The 20992-nt window shown below is 44.7% G+C and overlaps 1 protein-coding gene across 1 annotated transcript in view; it reads right to left on the reverse strand.

The window, feature by feature from the left end:
• Positions 1-16702: 16702 nt before the first annotated feature.
• slc25a46 (solute carrier family 25 member 46) overlaps positions 16703-20992 on the reverse strand; it is a 46210-nt gene continuing 41920 nt past the window's right edge. Inside the window, 1 exon segment of the mRNA XM_055633214.1 lies at positions 16703-17398. Within this exon segment, the coding sequence (XP_055489189.1) occupies positions 16820-17398 (579 nt within the window). The 3' untranslated portion in view covers positions 16703-16819.

The raw sequence follows: 20992 nt of genomic DNA on the forward strand, positions 1-20992 counted from the left end.
AGGTAGGCTAATGGGACTGAAAGATGGTAAATCCCCTGGGCCGGATGGTCTGCATCCCAGGGTCCTCAGGGAGGTGGCTCTAGAAATAGTGGATGCATTGGTGATCATTTTCCAATGTTCAATAGATTCAGGATCAGTTCCTGTGGATTGGAGGATAGCTCATGTTATCCCACTTTTCAAGAAAGGAGCGAGAGAGAAAACAGGGAATTACTTACCAGTTAGCCTGACTTCAGTGGTGGGAAAGATGCTGGAGTCAATTATTAAATAGGTAATAATGGGGCATTTGGATAGCAGTAAAAGGATTAGTACAAGTCAGCATGAATTTATGAAAGGAAAATCATTTTGACTAATCTTCTGGAATGTTTTGAGGATGTGACAAGTAAAATGGATGAAGGGGAACCAGTGGATGTAGTGTATCTAGACTTTCAGAAAGCCTTTGATAAGACCCTGCATGGGAGACTGGTGACTAAAATTAGAGCACATGGTATTGGGGGTAGGGTGTTGACGTGGATAGAAAATTGGTTGACAGACCGGAAGCAAAGAGTAGGAGTGAACGGGTCCTTTTCAGAATGGCAGACATTGGTGAGGGGAGTGCCGCAAAGCTCGGCGTTGGGGCCGCAACTGTTTACCATATATATTAATGATTTGGAAGAGGGAATTAGGAGCAACGCTAGCAAGTTTGCGGATGACACAAAGCTGGATGGCAGTGTGAACTGTGAAGAGGATGTTAGGAGTTTGCAGGGTGACCTGGACAGGTTGAGTGAGTGGGCAGATGCAGTATAATATAGATAAATGTGAGGTTATCCACTTTGGTGGCAAAAACAAGGGGGCAGATTATTATCTCAATGGGGTTAGGTTAGGTAAGGGGGAGGTGCAGCGAGACCTGGGTGTCCTTGTACACCAGTCACTGAAAGTTGGCATGCAGGTACAGTAGGCAGTGAAGAAAGCTAATGGAATGTTGGCCTTCATAACAGGAGGATTTCAGTATAGGAGTAGAGAGGTTCTTCTGCAGTTGTATAGGGCTCTGGTAAGACCACATCTGGAGTATTGCGTATAGTTTTGGTCTCCTAATTTGAGGAAGGACATCCTTGTGATTGAGGCAGTGCAGCATAGGTTCACGTGATTGATCTCTGGCATTGCGGGACTGTCATACGAGGAAAAATTGAAAAGAATGGGCTTGTATTCACTGAAGTTTAGAAGGATGAGGGGATATCTTATAGAAACATATAAAATTATAAAAGGACTGGACAAGGTACAGGCAGGAAAAATGTTCCCAATGTTGGGCTAGTCCCAGGGCCGTATTTACGTATAAGCTAGACAAGCTTAAGCTTAGGGCCTCGTGATCTAGGGGGGCCTACTCACCTCGCTGCCCCACTGAACATCCGCCCACCGGGACCTCCTACTCCTTGCCCGCTGACCCGGACTCCACTCCCCCGCCCTCCAGCAGCCCGCAGCAGTTGCTTTACCTGCAGCCTGGACTCAGCACCGGGCCCGAGGTTTCCATGCTGCAGATTCCCACTCCCCTGGGTTTGACTGCGCTGGGTCCTAGCGCTAGTCCCCCAACCCTGGTAATCTCAGTGGCTGTTCCAATGGGTCTTCCCCATTCCCCTTAAACCATGTGATCCCAGCTCTTCCCCACCCACACTAGTCTTCATATCCCCCCTATCCCCTGACCACCCCTCCACCCCAGCCTTGGCCTCAGTCCACTCACCTGCCTTCCTCCGGCCCCAACCCCCCCCCCCCCTTACCTCCCCCCTCTCAGATACTGAACGGTTGGTCCTCAGCAGAGGCCCCACCTTTGTGCCCCTCCATTCCCACCGCAATGAGTTCCGCGCCCACCGCGATTTGGAGCTCTTCTTCAGGCGCCTTCACCTCACATGGTTCTTCCATGGGGAGGAGTCCTCGCCCCTATTGATGATCCCTTTCCCCGCCTGCAATGGACCCCCTCCTCTTGGACAACCCCCCCCCCATGGCCATTGGTACAATGAAATTTGGGGGTCACCATCCGACGTCGGAACAGGAGAACATTCTCAGCGGCTTGGACTTCCGAATCGGCCACTTCCTACCGGAGACCGCGGCTCCTGAAGTCCACAGGCCGAGCTGGGTGGAGATTCACGCTGGCGGCCCTCGGCAAAGGGTTCCCAGGGCTCCGCGATATTAAAATCAACGAGGCCCGAGGCTAGGATCTCCGCAAACCACAGCTCCATGATGTTGAAGCAGCAGGCCCAACACTTCAGAGCTTCAAACGGCAATCCAGGTAAGGCATTGCCCGCTCCGTTGTGAAAACAATATGTATTTTAAAACCAACTGTTTAATGACAACATACAGTAGGATCTTAGAGTGTCACACTGTCACTGTCGGGTAGTCATGGTCCTCTAGTCGTGGGGGTGGGGGATTGGGAGGGGATGGGGCCTCACAAATGAAATAGCTTAAGGCCTTTCTTCATCTAAATCTGGCCCTGGCTAGTCCAGAGCCAGGGGCCACAGTCTTAGAATAAAGGGGAGGCCATTTAAGACTGAGGTGAGAAAAAACCTTTTCACCCAGAGAGTTGTGAATTTGTGGAATTCGCTGCCACAGAGGGCAGTGGAGGCAAAATCACAGGATGGATTTAAGAGAGAGTTAGATAGAGCTCTAGGGGCTAGTGGCGTCAAGGGATATGGGGAGAAGGCAGGCACGGGTTATTGATTGGGGACGATCAGCCATGATCACAAGAATGGCGGTGCTGGCTCGAAGGGCCGAATGGCCTCCTCCTGCACCTATTTTCTCTGTTTCCAAGTACTGGAAAGGAAACCAAAATTGCAGTGCTAAGGTGAAGACATGATAGTTGGACAAGTGAGATCGATAGAGCTGACACCTCAATGGGCTAAACAGCCTCCAGTGCTGTAGACAACAAGACCATGAAATCTGTAAGACCACAATGTCTGTTGCTCTCAACATTCAAAAAGGTTAAATTGCTTTACCATGCAACAAATGGCCTACAAATTATGACACGGCTGTTCCTGGAATAACATGGAGGCATCTTAAAGATCCACACACCTTTAACAGCCGAATTGATACAAGTATTTCTGTGACAGAAGCTGAAAGGAGGTTAGTTAAAGTACAGGCTGATGACAGTTAAAGTGCAGTCTTTCCTAACCCAAGTCCTTCTCCTCCTTTGGCCTTTCTGGATGACTTTTCTTTAACCCTTTCCCCCCTCATCTCAAACCAATGTCTTTAGATTCTCAATTCCCCAATTCTGGGCAAAAGACTGTGTGCGTCTACTTCAATAAAGTTTAACACAGAGACTAATATCAGAAGTAGTTATCTTTATTCACATGTGAAGAGGAGGGTCCCATTTATTTCAACTTAATAGCAGTACAGGGTACACAGGAGCAGATTCAGATTGGAATCCAAGCCAATTGATATCCACAGAAAAAAATAGTACACAATCCAGTTACCTCTAAAGTTACCCTTTTCCTGTTTTTTCCTGCAACACTTAACTCAGATGAGACATTGGTGCAAATACTATTTGAAAGAGGGCAAGATTGATCAAATAAATAGAGAATTGTATGGCAACGGGAGGAAAGAAGTGATTTCAACTGAATTTATTTCAATTCCAGAGACTTAACAAGTAAGGTGGCCAAACACAGGGCATGTATTGGTTCAGGGGACCGGGATATTATAGGTATTTCAGAAACATTTTGTTATAAACGACTTGGACATAAATATAGATGGTTAGAAAGTTTGCAGATGACACCAATGCTTGTTGCGAACTGTGACGAAGGTTGTCAAAGGATACAGCAGGACTTAAATCATTTAAATATGAGCAGACAAATGGAGGTAACACTGAGCAAAAGTGACGTATTACTCTTTGGGAGGTTGAATGCAAGGGGAAAGTACAGTTAATGGCAAGACCTTTAACAGTATTTATGTACAGAGGGATCTTGGGGCTTTAATTTATAGCTCCCTGGAAGTGGCAACACTAGTAGATAAGTGGTAAAGAATGCATATGGTATGCTTGCCTTCATCAGACGAGACATTGACTATTAGAACCAGGAAGTCATGTTGTAGCTTCACACAACTTTGGTTCGGCCACATTGTGTGCAGTCTAGTCACCCCATTACGTTATGGATACGGAGGATCTGGAGTATCCTGGAAGCCATGCGCCGGGAGTATTCCAGTGAGCCGCGGCCAAAACCACTGGCAGGACCAGCTCGTCCACCGCTCGACCAAGCACCCACCCGATAGGCCCAGCGCGCCCACTGTGGACAGAGGTTAATGCTTCGGGGACCATCGAGTGCAGAGGGGAGAGAGAACGAGGAGGGTCTCCGAGCACCCGGCAGGATGTCACCAAGAATGAAGGGGGAACCTTGCGGGGAGTTGATAGGACTATTTGGTGAACTTTTGTATCTTTGTCGGTGCCAGAAATATGGCGGTTCTTGTGTTCAGCCTAGGTGAGGACTGCTGTATGATTTTACCGGTTTTACGTAAAACAAAGCATTGCACTTACAAAGCATTGTACGTGTGACAATATAGTATCTTTGGATGATTGGGTGTAGAAAAGGTTTACTAGAATGCTGCCCGAATTAGAGGATATTAGCTGCAAGGTTGGACAAACCTGGATTGTTTCTTCTGGAGTTTCAGAGATTATGGGGAAATCTGGTAGTATATTAAATTATGATAAAATCTGGTAGAAGTATATTAGATTACTCAGAATATGTTTCCCAGGGTAGAAAAATCTAAGACTAGTGAGCACAGCTTCGGGATCAGAGCGAGAAATTTTAAAGATGTGCGGTGAATGTTTTGTTTGTACACAGAGTAGTACATGCCTTCAATCTGCTGCCAAGGATGGTGGTGAATGTGACAGGGGCCAGTCGCATTTATGAGGTTTATAGATTGATATGCAGGGTCTGGGGGGATATGGATCACGTGCGGGCAGAGAATTGACAGAGCACACATTGTTGGATTAAGAACCTTTCCTGTGCTGCACTGTTCTATCTATGTTAACAGTGGCTGAGAAGGGCTTTTTTTTTTTTTTTCTTTTTTTATTTTATTAGAAGTAACAGTGGCTGAGTTAAGGGAGAATTGATTGGTAAAGGATAGGATGTTATAAAAAAGAGAACTGAAATGGAGAAAAATAGCTTGAATGCTCGCATCATTAGCTACAAAAGAAGGGCTTGATTGGTTCAGGAACATACTTGAATGCTGCTTTAAAAAATAGTTCAGCATTTGGGCAGCATTTGTTCTTCCTGTTGGTAGGACTTCACATTACTCAGAGCAGAATGACGTTCTTCAAATTGGCCAGGCGCAGATGAAAGGATCATATGGATACCAAGCCATAAGGAAAAAATATGGATTAAAAATCTTGGTTAAAATGGCAGGAAGTGCATTTATATGGTTCCTTTGATATTTCTTAGCACAAAATAACTTAAAAATGCATTACATATTGATATAGGAAAAATTGTGTTATTTGCATGGGCACATATATGGAGATGGGAAGAGAAATAACGGTATCAAATTGAGATTTAAAAAATATTAGAACTTTAAAATTCTGCTTTTGCGGGTTATAATCTATACGAACTTGGTAAGAAGGGGACTGATGATTGTACAAAACAGAAAATGTGCAGCAGAATGTTGGACGGGTTGTTTCCACAGAGGGCACAGGTTGGTAATAGGCAATGTTGGAGGCAGCAGGCAAAGCAAGTTTTGACAATAAAGTAGTGTTAAATGGAGCAACATTAAAGATGGAACAAGGTATCGTTTTTGAAAATGAAAGTAGTGATTGGAAATAATGCAGTACCACGATAAGGAGGTAGACATCACAGGGGAATTCTAATCATGTATATCAGCAGACATTGGTGGACACCAAACAGATAATGGAAGTGGCAGCTATGAATAGGCTTTCAGATAATTGAAGCCAGGGTGGTGGGACTGGAAGAGTGATCAGAGGCAGTCTTTGAGTAATAATGGAAACAATATGGACAGTCCCACCAAAGTTGATAGTATATGGCATTTGAAGATATAATGTGGTTGATCACATCAAAAACTTGCCTTTAAAGAGATAAAATATCAAAAGTGCAAACAGCAGTCAAATCAAACGACAGACACAAGAGATACTTAAATCTGGAGCAACATGCTGTTGGTACAAAATGCTGGCAGAATTCAATAGGGTGTGTGTGTGTGTGTGTGTGTGTGTGTGTGTGTGCGTGTGTCTCAACCAGAAATGGTTATTACTACACCAGTTTTTTTTTAGCTCAAGACCACAAAATTCTTCAAGATTCAGCGCTAGAGATATATGATTTTCGAGGCACATGAAGATACTTCAAGAGATTAGAGAGGAGAGGAAACCGCAAAAGCAGAATAAAATTGTCTGCAAAAGGTGAAAACCTAAGGCTGTGAAGATTTTTTGGGGGAGTGGATAAGATAATCTTGAGGACAAGGACATATAAGATCAAGGCGAGGGAGTCTTTTGGCATTCATGTATTCAGCAGATAGCAATATTGACATTTATTGCCCATTCCTAATTGAACTTGCGAGCTACCTGCTGAACAGATTGGGTATGGATGGCAAATTTCTTTCTCTGAAGGTCGTCAGTGAACTCAATGTGTTCTAGCAGACATTTGGTAGTTATTCAGTTGCTGTGACAGACATCAGCATTTAAAAAAAGATGCAGATTTAAATTCCAACTTGCCATAATGGATTTTGAACTTATCAATGGTTCTGAACTCCTGGCTATTATTCTGGCAATTTAATCATTTTGCTATTCTATCCTGGAGTAAATCAAAACCGCACAGAGCTGATTCCTTGTTCTTAAGTTCAAATAATTGGAGAGGGGTGGGTGGGGTGAAGAGAATTCCTTTCTTGGATTAAAGATTAAAGTGGTAAGGACATACACATAGAGTTATATAGCAATCGTGGCCTTTAACCCAACTCAACCATGCTGACCAAATTGCCAAAACAAGCCAGTCCCGCTTGCCATGTGACTTAATTCATTGTGTTTCCGGAATGAAACACCTCATATTTATCGGAGATAAACTCAATCAAGAGTCAAGAGTATTTTATCGTCATGTGTCCCAGATAGAACAATGAAATTCTTACTTGCTGCAGCACAACAGAATATAGTACACTGTAAATAATGATGAACGAGAGGAAAAAAAAGTTCAGTGTGTATACACACTCACACTCAAAAAACAAACAATAATAGTGCAATAATAATAATAGTCTATTGTAGTTCAGAGTTTATATGAGGTTGTAGTGTTTAGTAGCCTGAAGGCTGTAGGGAAGAAACTGTTCCTGGACGTTAGTTTTCAGGCAGCGACTCCAATAAATCCCTTCGACGGTGGGGAGGTCAGAGCCAGTGATGGACTGGGCAGTGTTCACAACTTTTTGCAGATTTTCCGGCTCCTGGATGTTCAAGTTGCCGAACATGGCCATGATGCAACCAGACAATATGCTCGCTACTGTGCATCTGTAAAAGTTCAAGAGAATCCTCGCAGTCATACTGATTCTCTTTAATCTTCTCAGGAAGTAGAGGCACTGATGTGCTTTCTTTATAATTGCAACAGTGTACTGGGTCCAGGAAAGATCTTCGGAAATATGCACGCCCAGGAATTTGATGTTTCATTGTCCCATTGATATAAACAGGACTGTGGGTCCTCATCCTTCCTCTTCCAAAGTCCTCCGTGGACCTAGTGTGACAGTAAGCGAATTGTAGTGGGTCGAGGTTCTTGAGGTAGGAGTTGATATGCCCCATAACCAACCTCTCAAAGCGCTTCATCACCACAGACATTTGTGCCACTGGTCAATAGTCATTGAGGCACATCACCTTACTCTTCTTGGGCACCGGTATTATTGATGCCCTCTTAAAGCAGGTGGGAACCTCAGACCTCAGTAGTGAGAGGTTGAAAATGTCTGTAAAAACCCCAGCCTCACAGGTTTTGGGAACTTGACTGGGAATACCATCGTCGACGTTTTCAGAGGGTTCACCCCCTTGAAGGATCTTCTGACGTCGGCCTCAGTGACTGTGATATCGTCAGGGCATATGGGGGCTCGGGAGGGCACATCAGAGTTCTCCCTATCAAAGCGTGCGTAGAACACAGAGCTCATCAGGAAGTGATGCTTCGCTGTCGCTTGAGTTGCCTCTTTATTTCGCCTTGTAGGAAGGGATGGCCCTGCCACAGTTGCTGATCATCCGCCCCATCCTCCAGCTTTGAACGGAAGTCCCTTTTGGCCTTTTTGATGGCCTTATCAAGATTGTATCTGGACTTCTTGTAGACCTCTACGTCACCAGTCCTGAATGGCCGGGATCTGGTCTTCAGAAGAATCCAGATCTCATGGTTCATCCAAGGCTTCTGGATAGGAAACACTCGGAAGGTTTTTGTAGGAATATTTTCTTATGAAGTCTGTAACCACTGTGGCGTATTCATTCAGGTCCGTTGCCAAGTCATTGAACATTGTCCAGTCTACCGACTCCAAGCAAACCTGGAGTTGTTCCTCTGCCTCCCCAGACTAGCTCTGCGCAGTCCTCACCTCTGGGGGTGCACTCTTCAGTTGTTGCCTGTATGCAGGAGGAAGCAGCACCGCTGTATGGTCGGATTTTTCGAAGTGAGGGTGATAGATAGAGCGATAGGCATCCTTGATCGTCGTATAACAGTCGTCAAGGGTGTTTGATCCTCTGGTGCTGCAGGAGACATGCTGATGGTAGTTTGGGAGTGATTTTATTCAGGTTGGCTTTGTTGAAGTTCCCGGCTATAGTGGTAAACGTCTTGGGGTAAGCTGTCTGGTACTTGCTGACCACGGTATGCAGCTCATTCCTCAGCCCATTGATCAAGATCCCATTGCAACAGCAAGTAATTGGTCATAGATTAACTTGACAGTCATCACAAGGTCAAGAATGGACTCTACTCATTGAAGCATCAGATTTGCATCCAGATGCAAATTAGTCATAACAATTACCAGGTATCATTCACCCCCAATTGTGGACTTGATCAGAAATAACGAGATTTAACGAGTTTTCAATTTTATAATTAAACAAAGCTTGAATTCTCTATAACCATATAACCATATAACAATTACAGCACGGAAACAGGCCATCTCGGCCCTACAAGTCCAAGCCGAACAAATTTTTTTCCCCTTAGTCCCACCTGCCTGCACTCGTACCATAACCCTCCATTCCCTTCTCATCCATATGCCTATCCAATTTATTTTTAAATGATACCAATGAACCTGCCTCCACCACTTCCACTGGGAGCTCATTCCACACCGCCACCACTCTCTGCGTAAAGAAGTTCCCCCTCATATTACCCCTAAACTTCTGTCCCTTAATTCTGAAGTCATGTCCTCTTGTTTGAATCTTCCCTATTCTCAAAGGGAAAAGCTTGTCCACATCAACTCTGTCTATCCCTCTCATCATTTTAAAGACCTCTATCAGGTCCCCCCTTAACCTTCTGCGCTCCATAGAATAAAGACCTAACTTATTGAACCTATCTCTGTAACTTAGTTGTTGAAACCCAGGCAACATTCTAGTAAATCTCCTCTGTACTCTCTCTATTTTGTTGACATCCTTCCTATAATTTGGCGACCAAAATTGTACCCCATACTCCAGATTTGGTCTCACCAATGCCTTGTACAATTTTAACATTACATCCCAGCTTCTATACTCAATGCTCTGATTTATAAAGGCTAGCATACCAAAAGCTTTCTTTACCACCCTATCTATATGAGATTCCACCTTCAAGGAACTATGCACTGTTATACCCAGATCCCTCTGTTCAACTGTATTCTTCAATTCCCTACCATTTACCATGTACGTCCTATTTTGATTTGTCCTGCCAAGGTGTAGCACCTCACATTTATCAGCATTAAACTCCATCTGCCATCTTTCAGCCCATTTTTCCAAATGGCCTAAATCACTCTGTAGACTTTGGAAATCCTCTTCATTATCCACAACACCCCCTATCTTGGTATCATCTGCATACTTACTAATCCAATTTACCACACGTTCATCCAGATCATTGATGTACATGACAAACAACAAAGGACCCAACACAGATCCCTGAGGCACCCCACTAGTCACCTGCCTCCAACCCGATAAACAGCCATCCACCATTACCCTCTGGCTTCTCCCATTCAGCCACTGTTGAATCCATCTTGCTATTCCTGCATTTATACCCAACAGTTGAACCTTCTTAACCAACCTTCCATGAGGAACCTTGTCAAAGGCCTTACTAAAGTCCATATAGACAACATCCACTGCTTTACCCTCGTCAATTTCCCTAGTAACTTCTTCAAAAAATTCAAGAAGATTAGTCAAACATGACCTTCCAGGCACAAATCCATGTTGACTGTTCCTAATCAGACCCTGTTTATCTAGATGCTTATATATATTGTCTCTAAGTATCTTTTCCATTAATTTGCCCACCACTGAAGTCAAACTAACAGGTCTATAATTGCTAGGTTTACTCTTAGAACCCTTTTTAAACAATGGAACAACATGCGCAGTACGCCAATCCTCGGGGACTATTCCCGTTTCTAATGACATTTGAAATATTTCTGTCATAGCCCCGGCTATTTCTACACTAACTTCCCTCAATGTCCTAGGGAATATCCTGTCAGGACCTGGAGACTTATCCACTTTTATATTTTTCAAAAGTGTCTGTACTTCTTTTACTTTGAACCTCATAGTATCCATAGCTACTCTACTAGTTTCCCTTACCTCACATAATTCAATATCCTTCTCCTTGGTGAATACCGAAGAAAAAAAAATTGTTCAATATCTCCCCCATCTCTTTTGGCTCTGCAGATAGCTGTCCACTCTGTCTCTCCAATGGACCAATTTTATCCCTCGTTATCCTTTTGCTATTAATATAGCTGTAGAAACCCTTTGGATTGACTTTCACCTTACTTGCCAAAGCAACCTCATATCTTCTTTTAGCTTTTCTAATTTCTTTCTTAAGATTCTTTTTACATTCCTTATACTCCTCAAGCACCTCATTTACTTCATGCTGCCTATAATTATTGTAGATCTCCCTCTTTTTCCGAACAAGATGTCCAATTTCCCTTGAAAACCAGGGCTCTTTCCAATTTTTACTGTTTCCTTTCAACCGAACAGGAACATAAAGATTCTGTACTCTTAAAATTTCCCCTTTAAATGTCCTCCATTTCTCTTCTACATCTTTCCCATAAAACAAAATGTCCCAGTTCACTCCTTTTAAATCATCTCGCATCGCATCAAAGTTAGCCTTTCTCCAATCAAAAATCTCAACCCTAGGTCCAGTTCTGACCCTCTCCATAATTATCTTGAAACTAATGGTATTGTGATCACTGGACCCGAAGTGCTCCCCAACGCATACCTCCGCCACCTGTCCCATCTCATTTCCTAACAGGAGGTCCAGCACTGCCCCTCCTCTAGTAGGTACCTCTATGTATTGCTGCAAAAAACTATCCTGCACACATTTTACAAACTCCAACCCATCCAGCCCATTTACAGAATGTGTTTCCCAGTCTATGTGTGGAAAGTTGAAATCTCCCACAATCACTACCTTGTGCTTACTACTAATATCTGCTATCTCCTTACATATTTGCTCTTCCAATTCTCGTTCCCCATTTGGCGGTCTATAGTACACCCCTATAAGTGTTGCTACACCTTTCCCACTTCTCAATTCCACCCAAATAGCCTCCCTAGATGAGCCCTCCAATCTATCCTGCCAAAGCACTGCTGTAATATCTTCCCTGACAAGCAATGCAACACCTCCACCTCTTGCCCCTCCAATTCTATCACACCTGAAGCAGCGAAATCCTGGAATATTTAGTTTCCAATCACAGCCCTCCTGCAACCACGTTCCACTGATCACCACAACATCATACTTCCAGGTGTCTATCCAGACTCTAAGCTCATCAACCTTTCTTACAATGCTCCTAGCATTAAAATATGCACATTTAAGAAAACCCCCGTCTCTTATTCTCTGTTTATTTCCTTTTTTTTCTTTCTCCTCTTGTGTCCGAGTGCTTCCCATTTCTGCTTCCTGCCTCCCATTCTGTCTACTACCTTTCGTTATTTGAGTCCCTCGCCCCAACCATTCTAGTTTAAAGTCTCCCCAGCTGCCTTTGCAAATTTCCCCGCTAGGATATTGGTCCCCCTCGGGTTCAAGTGCAACCCATCCTTTCTGTACAGGTCCCACCTTCCCCAAAAGTCCCAATGATCCAGGAACTTGAATCCCTGCCCTTTGCACCAGTCTTTCAGCCACGCATTTATCCTCCACCTCGCTCCATTCCTACTCTCACTGTCGTGTGGCACAGGCAGTAATCCTGATATGGTTACCTTTTTGGTCCTTTTTCTTAACTCTCCTCCCAACTCCCTAAATCCTCCCTTCAGGACCTCTTCCCTTTTTTTTCCTATGTCATTGGTACCTATATGTACCACGACCTCAGGCTCCTCTCCCTCTGATTTAAGGATATCTTGGATGCGTTGAGACACGTTCGAGACCTTAGCACCAGGGAGGCAGACCACCATCCTGGTCTCCCGACTGCGTCCACAGAATCGCCTATCCGACCCCCTAACAATAGAGTCCCCAATTACTATGGCCCTCTTTTTTTCCCTAGCTTTTGGAGCAACAGGGCCGGTCTCTGTGCTGGAGGCCCGTCTGCTGTCACTACCCCCGGGTAGGCTGTCACCCCCATCCGTACTCAAACAGGAGTACTTATTTACGAGGTGTACCGACATTGGAGTACTCACTCGTTCCTGCCTCTGCCCCTTGCCCTTCCTTATTTAAAATAAGATTCCCCAAGAAACAATGGTTCTGGGATAAGCAATTTAAGACTTTGTTGCCAAAATCTTTGTTCATTGCACCAGTGGAGAGCGCCAAATTAAACTTGATATTGCTTATGATATGGTCAGCTGGAGGAGTACCATGATAAATGTTCTGCATTTACTGAAGTATGTACTTTTAATGTACTGTCATTAAACCCAATGTCTACTACAGCATTGATGAGCTAAGAAAATGTATAACTGAGAAGAGGAAACTAAGCCAACCAGTTACAGCTAGTCATTTACTGAAGGCAGCAGAATACAATTTACAATTTGAAGTAAAATGCTTTCCTTTAAAACTTTGAAAAAGATTCATATTTTAAATCTTTACCTTACAAATACTATCATTCCTTTAAAGACAAATATTAGCTCACAATCACTCACCTAATTGTGTGCTCTTGGACTTAAATCAGCACTTTTCATGTTTTTTGTTAGCTTGATGCCACCTTAGATGAGTGAAGTCTAATACACTCTCCTGCCATAAGCATTGGGAAGACACAAGGTTATCCCCTTTTTTTTTAGGTCATATCTTTTCCTCCACTGTATCCAAGCATTTTTGTTGAAGTCAATGTCTACATTATTCTTAGACGATTTGGATACTATTTTACTTACTGTGTAGGCAAGGTCTGAAGATAATAGGTATTCCATCTGTACTTTTCTAATAATTTCAGATAGAGACAATGTAACATACTTTAAGATGTGCCCGAATATTTTCAGCATCTTTCCCATGAAATTGCTTGGAATCAATAACAGGATTAAGTATTACACCAATCACAATCTATAAAGAATTACCCTATTTCTCATTCTTGAAACAGTGAATTGTAAGGTCATTTATGAAACAGTAGTGATATACATTGGATATTGATCAATGTACAATTTACATTGAATGAAAATTGCTATGAATTAAACCCAAGAATTTCCTTCCCATCACTTGATGATGGGAAGGAAATCTATAATCTACAATTAGACTATACAATTAAATCTATAGCAATCTATAATCTACTTGGATTACTACAATTAAATTCTCTCTCTATTGGGACTTAACCATTCAGTTTGAACATTCAAATCCTATTATGGAAATTATGCTCTGGCATCTATTGGGCAGTCGTGAATTAATAGTATTTGCTTTCTACTGTTCCTATCCTATCCTGCCTGAACATTATTTCTATTAACAACCTCCCCCCCCAACTTAAAATCCAAAAGAACAATTGCAATTTCAATTTTTGACTTTGAGACAAACCTGCACATTGATAATGGAGGAAGCTCTAAAGAGTGGATCTAAGAGTGGATATTTTTTTTAAGATTAAGTGCTGACTGAGAATGTTTTACACCTCACATTTCAGATGTACACTAATTCCATGATAGCAGCAAAGTCTAGTATCTTTAGAAATATTTAAATCCCGAAACTGAGGGAAAATTTGGGGGAACTATTGTACCATTTGATTGTACAGGTGCACAACCTTTTATCCGAAAGCCTTGGGACCAGACACTTGTCGGATTTCGGACATTTTCGGATTTCAGAATGGAAGATTTTTAGCGTAGATTAGGTAGGTAGCGCGGGCGGCTTGAAAAGTCTGGAGCAGCTGCCTCCTCCCCGGAGACCGGGAGAATCATTGCATAAATGTTAGTCAGTTAGTTTGGAGGGATTTTATGTGGTGGTGGTGGTGTAGGGGTGAAGGGGGAAACTTTAATTCTTAGTCCCCTACCTGGTCAGCGACTCCCAACCTCGCGGAGCTGGGGGCTCCGTCCGGCCGCGGGCGGCGCCTGTTGTAGCTCCGACCCCGGCAACTCTACCCCTGGCTGCGAGGCGCTCCAAATCCAGCGCGGCCCGCGGCCGGACGTCCCAGCTCCGAGAATGTCGGGAGTCGGCGACATCGCAGCGCTGGGATACCAGCGGGGAGCGGGCAATGCCTTACCGGGTCGCCGTGCGGCAAGCTCCGGAGCGCTGTGGCCGCCTTCTTCCAACATTCGCGGAGCGTCGCTGGATTTGGAGCCGCGGAGCTGGGGGCTCCGTCCGGCCGCGGGTGGCGCCGGTTGGAGCTCCGACCCCGGCAACTCTACCCCTGGCTGCGCGGCTCCAAATCCAGCGACGCTCCGCGATGTTGTGTGTCGGCGGCCACAGCGCTCCGGAGCTTGCCGCTGCGACGCCGCCGACTCCCGACATTCGTGGAGCTGGGGCGTCCGGCCGCGGGCCGCGCTGGATTTGGAGCGCCTCGCAGCCAGGGGTAGAGTTGCCGGGGTCGGAGCTACAACCGGCGCCGCCCGCTGCCCCACCGGCCACAGCGCTGCGGAGCTTACTGCACGGCGACCCGGTAAGGCATTGACCGCTCCCCGCCTCTCCGACCAGGTAGGGGACTAAGAATTAAAGTTTACCCCTTCACCCCCCTTCACATAAAAGCCCTCCAAACTAACTGACTAACATTTAAGCAATGATTTACAGATGTTTAAGCGTCTCCCGGTCTCCAGGGAGGAGGCAGCCGCTACAGTAGTACAGACCTGGGTTGACCGTGGGTCGTTTTGGGTCAAGTTTGGCGCCAAACGCGAGCTTTGGTGCGCAGACGACATCTGGAAAAAATGGCCGGTTTTCGGAGCTTTTCGGTTTCTGGAACACCGGATAAAAGGTTGTGCACCTGTATTTATTCAGTGAAACTAAACTAGGAAATGAGATTGACAGATTTCAATAATCATAATTTATAGTGATTAAAAACAAAGCTCAGATGTGGGCATGAATTTTACCGTCATGTTTTTTCTTCCCGACAACTTATCTGATTGGAGAAACACCCCCATACTCCTTGCGGGTGGGCTACAACCCAATGGTATGAACATTGAATTTTCCAATTTTAGGTAACCACAATCCACCGCCCCCTTTCTTTCCTTCCCCGATCACTCCCGTGTGCCCCACCTGGACTTGCACCTATTCTCACCTGCCCTTGCCCCTATTTCCCCCCCCCCCCCCCCCCTACATTCTTCCACAAGCTTCACAATGTACAACTCCCCAATCCTTTTGTCTCCAACATTCTGTCTTTGCATCTCTGGACTTTGTCCAACCATCTGTCTATCAACCCCCTCCCTCATCTGTATCTACCTGTTACTGGATAGGCTCCGTCCTCCCCTAATCACCATCAGTCTGAAGAAGTGTCTCCAGCCAAAACATCACCTATCTATGTTCTCCAGAGATGCTGCCTGATCTGTTGAATTATTCCAGCACTATCTTTTTTTAAATTGATATACTTAGTTGACTAAACTGGCAAGCATTCACCATGAAAAAATAGGAAGTATGTTCATTTGTATCCAGATCACAAATGGAACTCAAAGAACGCGTTAACTTTCATTCATCATATTATGGTTTGTACAATGATAAAGATAATTATTATATACAAAAAAGCCACATTCTTGATACCTGGAAATAAAGAAATCCAATAAGGCAAAGCCAGTCAAAATTAGTAAATTACAACACTGCAGTAATAAAGCACTCTAACTTTAACTAAACATTAAGCCAAATTATGATTCTCCTTTTCTTGCCATTTAATAGTTTTCAGCAGATAAATTCACTAGGGATGAAGAATTCGGTTTGTCCACATTGTGACATTCTTCCATGAAATAAATGAGGCAAGGAGACATGAAAAATCTATTCCATGCAGAAGGTGTGCCAATAAAAGTAAAGATGCTTATCAAAAATTACAAAGGAAACAGCTCTATCAGTTATTTTCATGTTAAGTAATAGAGAATATGTTTATCATTCCTTTTGGCTTATTCTGATTTGGATGGATACTGCATTGTGGGAGAAAATGATACTTCAAAAAGAGAATCATGGGGAATGGCAGGAATCTAAATTAAAAGGACATTAAAAGTCATAAATCATGGGCAGCTTTACAATTTTACAAATACTTATTTTTAAAACTAGATTTAACAACTCAGTAGTTTAAATAGTTACAGAGTGCATTTTATTAGTGCTTCTAACATACACCATAGGAAATTAATAACTTGTTCTTCATGACTATTGGTTATTTACCAATGACATCTTAAACTCCTGGATTAAGTGGTATTTTGCAACCATGTCGAATATATTATTCTAGTAATCTGCAGTACAGCAGCATGCAATGTGTACTGGACAAGAACTGCCCCAAAACCCTTATAGAAGCCAAATATGCCTTCTACTTTCTTGATTACATTAATGCAGTCTTTCATTCCTTCATACTGGGTGTTAATAGGAAGAACTTCATATCCATGGTCTGTGTTATCAATGATGGTGCGTGTTCCTTGAATGTGAAGGCGGTGAAGTACAGTTTCCAATGGATAAACTATAACATCAGCACAAAGATTAGCAACAAAAGCAGCAAAAAGTTCAGGGAAATAAGCGTCCAGCACAGTCTGTATGGAACTGGAAGCATCAGCTGGGCACTGATGTGATGCCTTCCTCCGTAGAAAAAATAGAATTAACTTCTGAATGATGGCACTGATGATGTAATGGAGCACTCCATGCAAGACAGTTGGAAAGATTAAGACTCCAAGAGGAAGCAGGCGCTTGCTGTGTGGGACACCCATTCCCACCAGTCTGCATACACCTTCCTTCACGCAATCAAATATTCCTGGATTGTCTCGAATAATCTCGCTCTGGAATTATAATAGACAATGTTATCGGCTTTTTAAATGTACCATACAGTATACCTGTGTTATGAATGAGCTGTGCTCCGAGAAAACCGTCCACGTTGTCATTTTCTATGATTCAAATTGTTGACAAAAATTGACACTTTTTGGGGGGTATTTTGTGTTTATTTTGTTGATTTCTTTACTCAAAAGTTTTCGCAAATTTTTATTCTGTATCTTAAATTTTTGGTAGTGATTCGTGAATTCCAAAAGGGTGAATTTCTGTTACCCAAACTGCTATAAAATGAGGGTACATTGTTTTCAAATGATTTCAAAGTAACATTTATTTTCAATTGATTACATTTATGACCAAACTAATACTATTTCCCTCCCCCAAATTTTGTACTTGAAGGGTGCAAGATGGTACCTAAAACATGGTGACTCTTCTTTATGGACTCACTGCAATCTCACTTGTCTTACACACGTAGATTGATTGTGCCTAATGTATAACAGGATTATCACTGAACTATGTGTAAAAGGAGGATTTCACTGTACAGACACTCCCCCACGTATGCCAAGGTTACGTTCCAAAAACCCTTACGCAAGTCATATTTTAGCCAAGTCGGAATCACATGAAAGGTCATGCAGCATCTCTGGAGAACATGGACAGGTGAGGTTTTGGGTCAGGTCCTTCTTCAAACTGATCAGTATGCTGAGTTACTGCAGTACTTTGTGTTGCTTCATCTTAAAACTAGGCTCTGAAGCTGCTGGTCTGCACCAGTGAGCCCTTCTTCTCCAGCTGCCACTCCATCTGGTTTACGTGGCTGTTGTTTCGGCGAGTGTGGAAGCCCCTGGCTGAGAGCATTTTATTCAGGCTATGGCCACTGCCAGGGTGCATCGGTTACCAGGGCTCATTCCCCTTTCACCAGCTGCTGTTTCACCCTGTCGACTGTCGCTTTGTCCGCTCCCCTGCACACAGTCACCCCCTTCGCCAAGGAGGAAGATGTCGGTGACTCTGGGGGAGAAAGAGGTGGTGGCGGTTGTGGAGGAAGGAGCAAACAAAGCGACGGCCAACAGGAAGGAGTGGCAATTGGTGAGAGGGGAGGGAGGCCCCATGGTGAACAAGCATATCCTGTTAGTGTTGGTAGTCTGCCACTGTAAGACAGGGCCTACAATGTGAGCCGCAACACCAGCTCAGTTAACAAAACAGTGTGGCAGCTGGTGAAAGGCTCACAACTTGTGCAACGGCTGGGAATTGCCAACGACCCCCTTCCCCGTTCTCGCTCGCCTTCCCAGTATCATACCCACAGTGGCCTCTTTTTAAAATCTATGAAGCTGATGGGAAACCCTCGCCATCTTCCTGTTGCAATAACACAGGTTATTCAGATCATTCATCCATTGTAAATTATTTACTTAAGTGAGAGTTTGCATAATTCACCTATCATGCAAGCCGGGGAGTGCCTGTACTGAGTTACATATGACAATAAGCATAGAAAATAGGTGCAGCAGTAGGCCATTCGGCCCTTCAATATGATCATGGCTGATCATCCACAATCAATGCCGTTCCGGCTTCATCCCCATATCCCTCGAGTCCCTTAGCCTAAAAAACTAAATCTTAAGCCCGTCCCACTTTCCCAAGTTACTCACGAATTCTCCCAAGTTTTCCCCTTGCTTCAAACACGGAGAATGTCCGTAGCGAGTCCATAGCGGCTCGTGATGCCAGCCGTAGGTACTCGAGGCATCAGGTAAGTCGGGACTTTTTTCAGCATGTTGAAAAATGTCCACGAGTAAAAAAAATAGTCCCGAGTACCTATGGCTGGCTTTTACCATAATTCTCCGAGTTTGAATCAAGGGGAAAACTCGGGAGAATTGGTAACTCGGGAAAGCGGGACAGGGGCTTAACTCTCTTGAAAAGCAGGGACAGGACTGATCCCTAAAGGCCAGGAGGGTCAGTAGTGCCCCCTACGGGCTGGGAGGAGGCAGTGCTGCCCCCGACAGGCCGGAAAGCAAAGATCTTAGAGCAGAGCAAGATAAGCCACTCCTGCGAAATACAATGGGCTGACGTGTAGTACGCTACGGAGGGGATCCTGGGCATTTTTCCCCGCCTATTTTAGTAACCGGAGCCTACCTGACCCGACTCGCAGTGTAATCAATGTTGCGGGGCAACAGTTTGTGTGTGTGATATAGGGTTAGATTCATAATTCTGTTAGTTCATAATTCTGTTCATTCTTGTTAAAGAATAAAATGTTTATAAACACACATACATGAATGTGATATAAATGTATATAATCATATAACACACACAATTATATTTCTTCCGATCCAATAATGAACTTTTTTTCCAGACTAGACAAGGGACATTAAATAAGAAACATTGTAAACCTCCCCGCAACTTCACACACACTAGGCCTTATCCCGCCCCACAAATCTCCCCCCCCCCCCCCCCCCCCCCCCCGGCACTCCCTCGCCTGCCCCCACCCTACAATGTCTCCCCTCCTATGCCCCACTGCCCCGGGCTGCCTCGGGCCGCACACTCCCTCTCCCCGGGCCGCGCACCCCCTCTCCCCGGGCCGCGCACCCCCTCTCCCCGTTGCGGAAACAAAGATCCAATCTTTGGCCGGAAGCAAGATGGCGGAACAAGATGGCGGGGACTGGTTGCTAAAATGGGTCCTACAATCATCCATGAATCTGCCCATGAGCGTACTATGCGTTTGCGTGAGAGTAACCCATCTTGCTCTGCTCTAAGATCTTTGCCGGGAGGGTCAGTGCTTCCTCCTACAGGCCGAGAGGAGGGACAGTGCTGCCCCCTACAATGTGGGAGGAGGAGGGACAGTGCTGCCCCTTACAGACTGGCAGGAGGAGGGAGAGCACTGCCCCCTACAGGCCTAAAGGTGGGACAATGCTGCCTACTACAGGCCAGGAGGGACAGTGCTGCCCTCTATGGGCTGGGAAGGACGATGCTGCCCCATACTGGCTAGGAGGGTCAGTGCTGCCACCTATCGGCCGGGAAGGACGGTGCTGCACCCCAAGGAGTCTAATTCACAGGCCGAATTCACAGGCTGAATTGGATGCAACACAATTTTAATTGGGATCTAACGTGCCACATAAAAGCTACTTTGGAATTTAACTAGAAAAACAGTTATCCTGGGGGAAAAAAAGTATCCAGGCTGTTTCCATGTAATCCCCCTGAGTAATCAAGATACCTTTGGCGCCCTCCACCAGCGTGTTCGTTATTTAGACTTTTTTTTTTGTGTGCCTAATGTTAGTTTAGGTGTCTCTTGGCGTGGGGGGTGGCAGGGAAGGGGGCATCCGCTTTCGGTCGCCTCCTCGATGGAGAGGTGACTTTTTCCATGTTGCCTTCCTCGTGGCCTAACAGCACGGAGTCGGGCCCGGAGCATCGGTAGCAGGCACAGCGTGGACTTTCCATCGCGGAGTGGGCGAACCCTTGCCGGGAGTCGCCAGGTGGCCTATTGACTTTGGCACCATGGGAGCTGTGGTCTGCGGTTTCTAGCCGCAGGCGTGTATTTACCATCTGGAGCCTGGGATCCCTTGCTGGGGATTGCCGGAGAACAGCTCCGACTGCCGACCTATAACATCCTGAATCCGGTAGGAAAGTGCGGA

This window comes from Leucoraja erinacea, chromosome 3 (assembly GCF_028641065.1).
Source record: "Leucoraja erinacea ecotype New England chromosome 3, Leri_hhj_1, whole genome shotgun sequence".
Taxonomy (NCBI): Eukaryota; Metazoa; Chordata; class Chondrichthyes; order Rajiformes; family Rajidae; genus Leucoraja; species Leucoraja erinaceus.